Genomic DNA, 12,860 nt, shown 5'->3' with positions numbered 1-12,860 from the left:
AAATCCAATAAAAAGAAGCAATAAAAATCAATAAAATCACTAAACTAGACAGAGCAATAGACATCAGGTGGAATAAGCAGTCATAAACTAAATTCATTAGTTACTTCATCCAAACCATCAACATGTTTATTAGACCCCATTCCTACCAGGCTGCTCAAGGAAGCCCTACCATTATTTAATGCTTCGATCTTAAATATGATCAATCTATCTTTGTTAGTTGGCTATGTACCACAGGCTTTTAAGGTGGCAGTAATTAAACCATTACTTAAAAAGCCATCACTTGACCCAGCTATCTTAGCTAATTATAGGCCAATCTCCAACCTTCCTTTTCTCTCAAAAAGTCTTGAAAGGGTAGTTGTAAAACAGCTAACTGATCATCTGCAGAGGAATGGTCTATTTGAAGAGTTTCAGTCAGGTTTTAGAATTCATCATAGTACAGAAACGGCATTAGTGAAGGTTGCAAATGATCTTCTTATGGCCTCGGACAGTGGACTCATCTCTGTGCTTGTTCTGTTAGACCTCAGTGCTGCTTTTGATACTGTTGACCATAACATTTTATTACAGAGATTAGAGCATGCCATAGGTATTAAAGGCACTGCGCTGCGGTGGTTTGAATCATATTTGTCTAATAGATTACAATTTGTTCATGTAAATGGGGAATCTTCTTCACAGACTAAAGTTAATTATGGAGTTCCACAAGGTTCTGTGCTAGGACCAATTTTATTCACTTTATACATGCTTCCCTTAGGCAGTATTATTAGACGGTATTGCTTAAATTTTCATTGTTACGCAGATGATACCCAGCTTTATCTATCCATGAAGCCAGAGGACACACACCAATTAGCTAAACTGCAGGATTGTCTTACAGACATAAAGACATGGATGACCTCTAATTTCCTGCTTTTAAACTCAGATAAAACTGAAGTTATTGTACTTGGCCCCACAAATCTTAGGAACATGGTGTCTAACCAGATCCTTACTCTGGATGGCATTACCCTGACCTCTAGTAATACTGTGAGAAATCCTGGAGTCATTTTTGATCAGGATATGTCATTCAAAGTGCATATTAAACAAATATGTAGGACTGCTTTTTTGCATTTACGCAATATCTCTAAAATTAGAAAGGTCTTGTCTCAGAGTGATGCTGAAAAACTAATTCATGCATTTATTTCCTCTAGGCTGGACTATTGTAATTCATTATTATCAGGTTGTCCTAAAAGTTCCTTAAAAAGCCTTCAGTTAATTCAAAATGCTGCAGCTAGAGTACTAACGGGGACTAGAAGGAGAGAGCATATCTCACCCATATTGGCCTCTCTTCATTGGCTTCCTGTTAATTCTAGAATAGAATTTAAAATTCTTCTTCTTACTTATAAGGTTTTGAATAATCAGGTCCCATCTTATCTTAGGGACCTCGTAGTACCATATCACCCCAATAGAGCGCTTCGCTCTCAGACTGCAGGCTTACTTGTAGTTCCTAGGGTTTGTAAGAGTAGAATGGGAGGCAGAGCCTTCAGCTTTCAGGCTCCTCTCCTGTGGAACCAGCTCCCAATTCAGATCAGGGAGACAGACACCCTCTCTACTTTTAAGATTAGGCTTAAAACTTTCCTTTTTGCTAAAGCTTATAGTTAGGGCTGGATCAGGTGACCCTGAACCATCCCTTAGTTATGCTGCTATAGACGTAGACTGCTGGGGGGTTCCCATGATGCACTGTTTCTTTCTCTTTTTGCTCTGTATGCACTACTCTGCATTTAATCATTAGTGATCGATCTCTGCTCCCCTCCACAGCATGTCTTTTTCCTGGTTCTCTCCCTCAGCCCCAACCAGTCCCAGCAGAAGACTGCCCCTCCCTGAGCCTGGTTCTGCTGGAGGTTTCTTCCTGTTAAAAGGGAGTTTTTCCTTCCCACTGTAGCCAAGTGCTTGCTCACAGGGGGTCGTTTTGACCGTTGGGGTTTTACATAATTATTGTATGGCCTTGCCTTACAATATAAAGCGCCTTGGGGCAACTGTTTGTTGTGATTTGGCGCTATATAAAAAAAAAATTGATTGAATTGATTGATTGATAAACAGATGTGTTTTGGGTTGTGGTTTGAAAAGGGGAAAATGATGAAAATCAGTGTTTCTGAATTGGGATGGTAATGAATTCCAGAGACGGAGGGCAGAGCGGCTGAATGCTCTGCTCCCCGTGGTTGTCAGACAGGCAGAGGGGCATATCAAGTAAACATTTTTAAAATATTTATGTTGAAAGTGGTGAACAGTGTGGATTTAATGGTGGCTTTTGGGGATAAAATCATTGTGTCAGGAATTAAAGTATAATTGACATCAAAAAAGTGCACAAATAATCACTAAAAATTATGAAATCTTTATTAAAAAAAATCCTGAACAATAAAAGTCAATGATAAGTCAGCGGGTGAAGGATAAACAACAGCTGTCTGAAGCCTGCGCTCTATTTCAGCCCTCAGCCACGGCCATATTGTTGCTATGAGAACAGGACCTGCTGATTCAAGCCCACATCAATTGCAAACACAAATTTCTTTTTTTTTTTTTTTTTTTTTTTTTTTTTTTTTTTTTTTTTTTTAAGTCCAGTCTGAAGGTGATTCTGAATAAGCTATGGGGGGCAAAGCCTTATGGTTTTGAGCCTAAAGCCCCGGTCACACGGTGCTAACGAAGGAAGCTGAAGAAGGAGACATCGTTTAACCGTCGTCCAGCTTTGTTTCTGTAGCTGGAGCTTCATCAGAATTTTCAAACTGTTGAGAAACGTGAACGAATGCCGACGACAACTTCAGTTTGTGTGTATTTCGTTTTGCTTTCTGTCTTGACGGTTCCTCATCGTTTGTGTAGTTCCCATATTGTCATTTGACCGTCATCCAACGTCGTCCAACCTCTCCAGTCTGACATCTTGCACGAACGTTGATGATATCTGAATGGATCAGTAACTAAAGATCTGATGAGCTGAACGTGACTCATTCATGTGTGGGACAAAAAGTAATGTTGTCATACAGAAACAATAGTGACAAGAACATTTTATCAACTACTTTAACCATTTACACGTTCCAGCCGTTTGTAGCTGGAACGGCCACGCACACATGCACGTTCATCATGAATGTTTCGTTTTGATTTTGTTTAAAGTGTCAAGGTTGGCGTTCGCTTTGTTTTTCTTTTGTTGGTTTCAGTTATGTTTCATTCCTTTATGCTCTCTTGATTCACAAGTTTTTCAGTGATGGGAGGAGTGCAGGATCGTTTGTCCACCTTTTCTCGACAATTTGTGACTTTTTTCCTTCTTTTAGCTATCATTGTCGTGCCGTGTGACCGGGCCCTTAGGTAGACCACAATGAGAGAGACAAAACCTCGGAGGAAGATCTTCAGTCTGACAACAGTGATGATATTGGCAAAGTTCATAACACAGAATGGTGATTATAAAAAATAAATAATGCAGGCGATTTCAGCATGCGGGTGGGGATGATAAACTGACCCCCCCCCCCCCCCAGGCTCTGTGGTCATAATCGTAAAAAAAAAAAGTTTGTTTTACTATCGTTGACATCAGAAAAAATGATGAAATGTGGATTTTTTTTCTCTTCTTCGTCTTCTTAGAAACAGGTACATACATTTCAAATCTGAAAAATGACAGCACCTACAAGAGACTGAAAATATAAGCTATAATTTCAAACTGTTGTTTAATTTTAGTCTTAAATACTCCAAAAAAAAAAAAAATACATATTGTGTCACTTACACTTTGAAGTTCCCCGTTGTTACAATAGATTTCTGTCAATTCAGTTGCTAAAAGGCAGCCTTCACACTGAGCCATCTTGACGCAAACTCAAGGATGGACGCAAGATCCCCGGGACACTTGTGTTCAAAATGTCCGAAAGTGATTTTTAGAACAGTGTCTTTTTTCTTTCTTTTTTTTGCTGCTGCTTGCATTGAGTCCCTATGTCTGTTTCTCTGTGTCCTGTGTGCACTCCAATGGAGGGGAGAGGAGGCGGCGGGTCAGCTTTTTTGACCCCAAAAATGTGAATCTGTTGCAAACCATGAATATCCGCGAACCATTAATAATTTTGCTGCAAACCTTAAAATATCCCACAAAACGTGAATGCAGGTCTCGCAAAATGTAAGTTGCAAAACGTGAATATCATTCATGATATATTTTCTTTCAGTTTATGTAGTTTATGTAGGATTTCCGTGTATGGACCAGTTACTTCAGGAAATCTTAGTCGCAAACCCTATCTCGGTACCCCGGAACGGTACGTCTATCAAATGGTAACGTAGGTGTCTCAAGGCAAACTCAGGGAGGACAGAAACCTCCCATGGAGCAGAAGGGCAAAAGCTCGCTTGGTCTTGATTTTCAGTCTGAATACAGACTATGAAAGCGGGGGCCTCACGATCCTGTTGACTTTTTGGGTTTGAAGTAGGAGGTGTCAGAAAAGTTACTGGCTTTTGGTGGCCAAGCGTTCATAGCGACGTTACTTTTTGATCCCTGAATGTTCATTCTTCCAACGATCATGAAGCAGAATTCACCAAGCATTGGATTGTTCTCCCACTAATAGTGAACGTGAAAGAGTCTACGTGCGAATCAAGGGTGGCGCAAAGCCCTGTGGTGCAGTGAAAGTGAGAGGCATGCAGTCATAATCCCATAGATCAGTGGTTATCAAACTGTGAGCCCCGCCTTTTAACCCCTCTCAAAGCCATTTAAAAATGTTAATCGTGAGTCAGTTATGTGTGGATTAAAGTCACTAACTGGGACTTTTGTTGTCGGAAAGAAACGAGGATTGTCCTCTGTTCAGTTTGCACAGCTCCAACTACTGCGCCGCTCTCTGCTGAATCAAGTTAGAGTCCGGTTGAATTTAATAACGTCAAAGTGAATCACAATTTAAATCAAATGACACCTCTTTCCAAATGTTGTAACAGACAACAGACTAAAATGTTTTTTTCCTCCTAAAATGAGACGTCCTGCGTTCTTTATGAACTACATTGATGTTGACGTGCAGCACAGCTGGCTGAAAGAGCTCAGCTCAGGGGTATGGAGTTATTTGTGCCATTAATGTCTGAAAGAAAATACTTTTGAGACAAACTACAGATTTTGTTTATTTTTATTTATGTCCAGAGATCAAGGATCCAGTGACCAATTTCATATTTATTTACTTTAAGACTCAATAAAATGTTGTTGACATTGAAAATGTGTAAAGCCTACCTTTAGTACACAGAAAATTCGCAGGAGGTATTGTGTTAGCCTGATCCCGTCAGATTTCAGAAGCTAAGTAGTGCAGGATCTGGTTAGTACTTGGATGGGAGACCTCTTTGGAACATCAGCGGCTGTGTGTGTTTCTCCAGGTAACGCTGGAGTTGCGTCAGGAAGGGCATCTGGCATAAAACTTGTGCCAATTATCAGTGCGGATCTGGCTGTATCCGCTGTGGCGACCCCGAACATAAACGGGAGAAGCCGAAGGGACAACAACATTGATAAGGGAATTGATAAGGAATCGTATCGATAAGTGGAATTGATAATGGCATATTTATCTATAAAATCTTATCAGTACCCATCCCTTATTATTTATGTTAAAATGTGTTAGCTATGCCAAAGACGTTTAAAAACACACAGATGTAAAAAAAACTATGATAAAAGAAATAAAATAGAAGAATAGAAAGTTTTTTAAAAACATGTTTAAAATGTTTACAAATGCTGTAATATGTGTAAATGCATAGACAGTTCCTTAAAAACGCACAAATACTTTTAAAATGTGTTTAAGATGTGTAAAAGAATAAAAAGAAACACACAAAGATATTGAAATTGTGTGTATGTCAGGGAATGCAGCTATTCATTTGTTCTCTGAGGGGGGGCTCCCACACTTTGAAAAGCCCTGCCATAGATGGTAGCGTCACACCATTGGCTCCTCAGCCCCATACACCAAATCATAAAGAAATTCACATTTTGCGAGATGTGCGTTCATGTTTCAGTAGATATTTTTCACTATTCACGTTTTGCAATTCATGGTTTGTGGATAATTCATGATTTGCAGCTGATTCACATTTTGGGGGTTAATAGCCTGCTGTGTGTTTGTGACACAGCATGATGATGACACAGACTGCAGAGTTTTACAAACATATTTTGAAACTTTTCTTCAAAGTCTGCTCTGAGTGTCTCTGTGAGTGCCCTCACTGTTTAAATTAAAAACACAGCTGCATTAACAACAAATACTAACACTGTGACATTGTGATTATGCCGTTACATTTTCTGAATTGAGTCCAAATCTATATTTGTGTTGTCCGCAATGTGCAAACCTTTCAACTAGCAAGGGAACTACCAAATTAGGTTCAACAAAGACAATCGTGCTACTATATTTTCTGTAGTATAAGTCGCACTGGAATATAAATTGCACCTTTTTCTGTATTATGAGCGCTTTAATTTGGGACTTTTGTGCATTGTTGTAGTGTATTACTGCCATTTATTCTTTTTTTATTGGAGTTTATTTTGTTTGGTGCTTTGATTCTTGGGAAAGTTCCATATAAATAATCATTTATTATTAATAACAAACTTGTGAATTTTCTGTATATAAGTCATACCAGAGTACACAAACTAGTAAAGGAAAAAACAAAACAAAACGTGATTTATATTCCGGAAATACTCTGAGGTCTAATGTTTCCTCATTTATCTAAACACACTGTATAAATTGTTGTTGTAGTACACCAAGATAAGATGCTATGCATAAAACACAAATTCATGAAAACATTTCAAGTAAGGCCCTAGTAAACAGTTATTTTATTAATGTAGATTGGAGCGATTTCTGACAGCAAAATTTGAACTTTCTAGTACTTCAAATGAAAAATCATATTTTGTCCAGATGTAAAACTATCAGTATTTTGTGGAGCAAGTTTATTCTTTTGTTGTTTCCAATAAATTACATTGACTTATAAATCACAATATTAAAGTGCTTTACGGTTGAAAAGATAATTGAAAATATAATTTAAAGCAAATTTAACAGAGAGGAACACAATGCAAAACCAGTGACTTTAACATAAAGACAATATAAATCAAAGGAAGAATTTTAAAATTAAATTTCAGACAAAGTATCAATAAGAAAAATTTGGGGAAAGATGTGTTTTACACCTTAATAAAACTTCAGCTGAGTCTGCTGATTTGTTTTTGATATTGTTGGACTTGTGATAAGTGCTCGCAGCACTCTGGTGCCTCCTTCCTGAAATGTTGCCACATACCTCATATTGGGGAAGTTTACAGATTACTAATAATGTTTATCTTTTGTCATAATACTCTTTTCCTTCAGTCTTGCCCAAGAGATTACAATAGGATTTAAATCTATGGACTGAGGTCAGCACATATGGGGATTCTAAGACTTATCACACTGAATCAAGCTTTAATGTGGATGCGTGTTTGAGAACATTATCTTGTTGGGCATTTCAGTGATCAAGCTTCAATTTATGCACTGAAAGCATCACATTAGTATCCAAACTGGTATGATGGAAAGAATACATGAGACAGTTTGCTTTTCTGTATTTTTAAATGTAAAACTGAACATTTGATTTTAGACATTTTAGTCATTTGGACAAAATAAACATTTTGAAGACATCACATTGGCCACTGGGATGTAATCATGGAGCTGTACATGAGTACTAGAGAGTAGAGCCCGACCGATATGGATTTTTTTGAGGCCGATGCCGATAACGATATATGGATGAAAAAATGCTGATAATCGATAAATCGGCTGATTTGCCGATACCCGATAAATCAGCCGATATTATTATTATATATATATTTTTTTTTTTTTAATGAATAAAATGTTCATTTTTGGACCCTTAACAAAAAAGGTATGAGCTAAAAGCTGAAGCTTTGTCCTCATATTGATTAACTTTATAACAGAGAAGAATTTTCAAGTTCAAAAAATGCAATCAAGAATTAAACCTTTGTGAAATTCAAAATATGAAGTTCAAAAAATGCAAAAATGCAATTGGAGCAGTTTGGGGGCTATTCAAACGGGCCAACTAGTAAGATATCACTCCTGAAAACGATCTTTGCCATATCACGTGATGTAAATCTGCCCTACGATTGGATTTTGGAAAACCATGTGACGGAGAACCAATTCCGATTGGACACTCACATTGCGCACGTCATCAAACATCTGCTATGAGGAGGACCAAGATGGCCAACGGTGGATCAGAAGTCCACGGAGTTAACTTTTCAGCAAAAAAAGAATCAAGTTTTTATCTCATATCATTAAAAAGTTATTTACAATTTAGTAAAGCTTGGTCCCAGTCGTCATATACGACGGCATCGGCCCCAGAGGGTTAATGGCAAATGGCAGTAATTCCCAGAACCCTTCCGGACAACCAGTGAATCTGAATGTTTCAACCTCTTAGCAGTAAACGAAAGTTTTTCATGCTAGAAATAAGTTCTACATAACGTGGGCTTAATAAAAAATTGTGACCAATGCAATGAAGCACATTTGACACATTACTACATAAACTGAGTTAATCAAACTGAGTTGAACTGAAAGGGGAGAAATGCGGGGTGAATGTAATCGCAAAGTTATTACAAACAACATCCTTATAAACTTACTTGTATGCTTTTGTCAGCCGATCAGTGCTGTGTGACCGCGAACTATGGGGTGGTGATGAACACATTTAAGCAGGGGTGTAAGCAGCTCAGTTGAATGGAGTCAGAGCCCCATCTACTGGACAAACAGTGCAAGGACATTTTACATTGCCGACACAAACATTATTTCAGTAACTGTTCTGTTTATGAGAAATTATCGACGTTCTATCGGCAAAGTTTTGGCCGATAATGAGTACTTTGAAAAGGGCTTATATCAGCCGATAATATCGGCCGGCCGATATATCGGTCAGGCTCTACTAGAGAGCGCACTCCCAGTGCTGCACACTAAATGAAAACGTCCCTTCATGGACAGCGACATGGCGTCTCCTAAACGGGCAAAATATTGATGAAGTACCCAGATGTTAATGCATTTTCAATGGAGATTTGCGACTGAACACACTCAGAAAAATGCTCGCAAAGTATGTGTTAAAATGCCATTTTGACCTGGATATCGGGCGACACAGGTACGGCAGGAGACATACAGCTGTTTATCATCCAAATATCACAGACAAAGTGACAAGAAGAACCAAAATCACTTACTTATGGAAGGAAATATTGCCTCTCTTGTTCCTCCATTTGTGGCTTTGCCAACATGCGCAGCTTTCTGGCGTATTCCACCTGTTTCTTGACGAGACTAAGTGAACGTCTATGCACGCAAATCACTAACTTGCCCGGAATTAAAATGGCAATCACGCCTCCTTGTCGGCACACGGCTCAGTGCTACTGCTACTGCGCTCTCTAGTTCTTATATACAGCTCCATGGATGTAATACCCCCCCCCCCCCCCCCGCCAAGCAGTTCGCAGCCTAAATATTAATTCTATAGATTATTCAGGAATGAAAAGCATCAGAGGGCTCATGCATTCCCTGCACGTTGGATTGTATGGGTTTTATGTTGTATACATGACATCATATTGGGCCTTTATCATGAAGTCCGGTTTACCAGTCAATTACAAATATTCTACTGATCAGTGTGTGCTTTTGATCAAATCTCTACACACATTGGTAGCAGAGCTGTTATGCTAAATGTGTTTTTGGGCTGTGTTTAGCATGGAGGAGGACTGCATTTCTGTAGTGCTTTTCCATCTAGCAGATGCTCAAAGGCTTTACAATGATGCCTCACAGTTACTTCCCCAGCCAAGGCCAGTACACATTTTTACAGCTGACTGAGATGATGCAGATTAAGTGTCTTGTCCAGGGACACACCTTGACCTTTGACTAATCGGTTCCAAATGTTAGTTACCTGGAGACACAAATCCAAGTAATATTCCCAACATGTTTGGTGAAAATCCATCCAGTTGTTTTTACTTAATTTATTCACTCAGACACACATAGGATTGTTCGCAATCTCCTACTCATTGTGCATGCAAGGTGCTGTATATGTACAGACTATTTCCAAAATGGAGTAAATTCATTTTCCCCTCAGAATTGTACTTAGAACACGCCATTATGACAACATGAAAAAAGGTTTTTAAAATTTTTTTGCAAATTTATTAAAAATTTAAAAAACTAAGAAATCATATGTACGTTAGTACATTTGATAAGTACATTTGCTCAGTACTTTGCTGATGCACCTTTCGCAGCAATTACAGCCTCAAGTCTTCTTGAATATGATGCCACAAGCTTCATGCACCTATCTTTGGGCAGTTCTGTCCATTCCTCTTTGTAGCACCTCTCAGGGTCCATCAGGTTGGATGGGGAACAGCCGTGCGCAGCCATTTTCAGATCTCTCCAGAGATGTTCTATTGGATTCACGTCTGGGCTCTGGCTGGGCCACTCAAGGACATTCACAGAGTTGTCCTGGAACAACTCCTTTGATATCTTGGCTGTGTGCTTAGGGTCATTGTCCTGCTGAAAGATGAATCTTCACCCCAGTCTGAGGTCAAGAGCGCTCTGCAGCAGATTTTCATCCAGGATATCTCTGTACATTCCTGCATTCATCTTTCCCTCAATCCTGACTCGTCTCCCACTTTCTACCACTGAAAAACATCCCCACACCATGATGCTGCTGCCACCATGCTTCACTGTAGGGACGGTGCCTGGTTTTCTCCAAACATGACGCCTGGCATTCATGCCAAAGAATTCAATCATTGTCTCATCAGACCAGAGAATTTTGTTTCTCATGGTCTGGTGCCTTTTGGCAAACTCCAGGCATGCTGCCATGTTCCTTATACTAAGGAGTGGCTTCCTGATTGGTGGATTGCTGGAGAGATTACTGTCCTTCTGGAAGGTTCAACTCTCTCCACAGAGGAATGCTGGAGCTCTGACAGAGTGACCATTGGGTTTTTGGTCACCTCCCTGACTAAGGCCCTTCTCCTCCGATTGTTCAGTTTAGATGGGCAGCCAGCTGTAAGAAGAGTCCTGGTGAATCCGAGCTTCTCCCATTTATGGGTGATTGAGGCCACTGTGCTCATTGGGACCTTCAAAGTAGCAGGAATGTTTCTGTACCTGTCCCCTTGTGTCTTGAGACAGTACTGTCTTGACTTCATGCTTGGCTTGTGCTGTAACATGCAATGTCAGCTGTGGGACTTTATATGCAGACAGGTGTATGCCTTTCCAAATCAAGTTGTAGAAACATCGCAAGGATGATCAGTGGAAACAGGGTGCACCTCAGCTCAAATCCGAGTTTCATGGCACAGGTTGTGAACACTTATGTACATGTGATTTCTTGTTTTTTTATTTTTAATTAATTTGCAAAATCCTGCCCCCCCCTTTTTTTTTTTTACACTGTTATTATGGGGTATTGTGTGTAGAATTTTGAAGGGAAAAAATGAATGCAATCCATTTTCGATGAAGGCTGTAACATAACAAAATGTGGGAAAAGTAAAGCGCCTTGAATACTTTCCGGATGCACTATAGATATCGTCCCTCTAAATGCTCAAATACCATTGCTTTACTTTGATTATGATATATTATTATATATGTTAATAATTTTTGTAGTATGTCATCTAAATGCTTCAAACTTTAAAAAGAAATTCAGTTGTGTCTTGCTCTTGGCAGGCCAAAAGAAACCAGTATCAGCCTCCCCCAAGGAAATGGAGTGGGCACAAATGGCCTGCCATCGCTGTCTCGTCTATCTAGGAGATCTAGGTAATAACAGGAAAGTAGTGTTGAATATGGAATTAATTGCCATCTTCTTTCAGATTTTAATTATGTGACACAACCTGTTTATTTCAGACAGTGTGGGAAATGTTTTGGCTAAGTAATAAAGTGTATTTAATATATGAAATGCTACAATAAATTTTTTTTTACATTTTTACTTTGATTTTCAAATGTTGTAACAGCACGTTATCAGAATGAGCTGGCTGGAGTGGAGGCTGAGCAGCTTGCAGAAAGGTTTTACCATCAGGCCCTTTCTGTCATGCCACACGTAGGTGAGTGACTATAGCAGAAATCGACCTAACATGGTACTCTAATGCTCTCAGGGTCATGGAAAACATGGATAAAAGTTCTCTTGAGATTGAGTATGATAGCTGTTCTCATTGTTTTGGTGGACAGACCAATGATAGAAATGTTAAATTTCATCATGAGGGAAAATTAAGTTCAATTTTGATTGCTTAACGTGGTAATTACATACAGTTGTAGGCAGATGTTTACATGCACCCATCACTTAAAAAACAAGAATTGGATGCAAAAGTTTGAATTTATTTTGGATCTTATTTCTTCACTTATTTCCAGGCATGCCTTTTAATCAGCTCGGCACACTTGCAGGAAGCAAATTTTACAATGTTGAAGCAACCTACTACTATTTGCGTTGGTGAGTAGTGAATATCTACTTTTAATTGTCATGATGGTCACTGAACCAGATCCAGTAAGTTTTAAGTCTTAAAGTGTAGGTGACACCAAAAAATGTGCACAAATAATCACTAAAAATGATGAAATGTTGATATTTTAAAAAATCCTGAACAATAAAAGTCAATAAGTGCTCATGTGAAGGATAAACTACAGCTGTCTGAAGCCTGTGCCCTATTTAAGCCTTCAGCCGCGGCCATATTGTTGCTACGTCATCACCGAAGCAGCACCTGCTGATTCAAGCCTAAATCAATTGTAAACACAGCGGAGCTCAAGCTGCTTTTGGAAGATTTTTTTTTTTTTTTTTTTTTGTGGAGCTTTTTTATTTTTTAATCCAGTCTGAACATGTGTCTGCAGAAGCTATGGGGGACACAGCCTTATGGGTTTGACCCTTATTTAGATGACAATGAGAGAGATGAAACATGGAGGAAAATCTTCAGTCTGACAGCAGTGATGATATTGGCAGAGTTC

General features: G+C 39.0%; 1 protein-coding gene across 1 annotated transcript in view; it reads left to right on the top strand.

Moving 5' to 3' along the window:
- The window catches only part of smg5 (SMG5 nonsense mediated mRNA decay factor), a 77,669-nt gene that overhangs the window by 15,130 nt on the left and 49,679 nt on the right, over window positions 1–12,860 (top strand). Inside the window, exons 5-7 of the mRNA XM_034174251.1 lie at window positions 11,598–11,687; window positions 11,882–11,971; window positions 12,276–12,354. Coding sequence (XP_034030142.1) covers window positions 11,598–11,687; window positions 11,882–11,971; window positions 12,276–12,354 — 259 coding nt within the window. The remainder of the gene's footprint in view (window positions 1–11,597; window positions 11,688–11,881; window positions 11,972–12,275; window positions 12,355–12,860) is intronic.

This window comes from Thalassophryne amazonica, chromosome 7, assembly GCF_902500255.1.
Source record: "Thalassophryne amazonica chromosome 7, fThaAma1.1, whole genome shotgun sequence".
In the NCBI taxonomy this organism is placed as follows: domain Eukaryota; kingdom Metazoa; phylum Chordata; class Actinopteri; order Batrachoidiformes; family Batrachoididae; genus Thalassophryne; species Thalassophryne amazonica.
The sequence above is the reverse complement of the archived record's forward strand: the minus strand, read 5'-3'. Positions and strand labels throughout refer to the sequence as shown.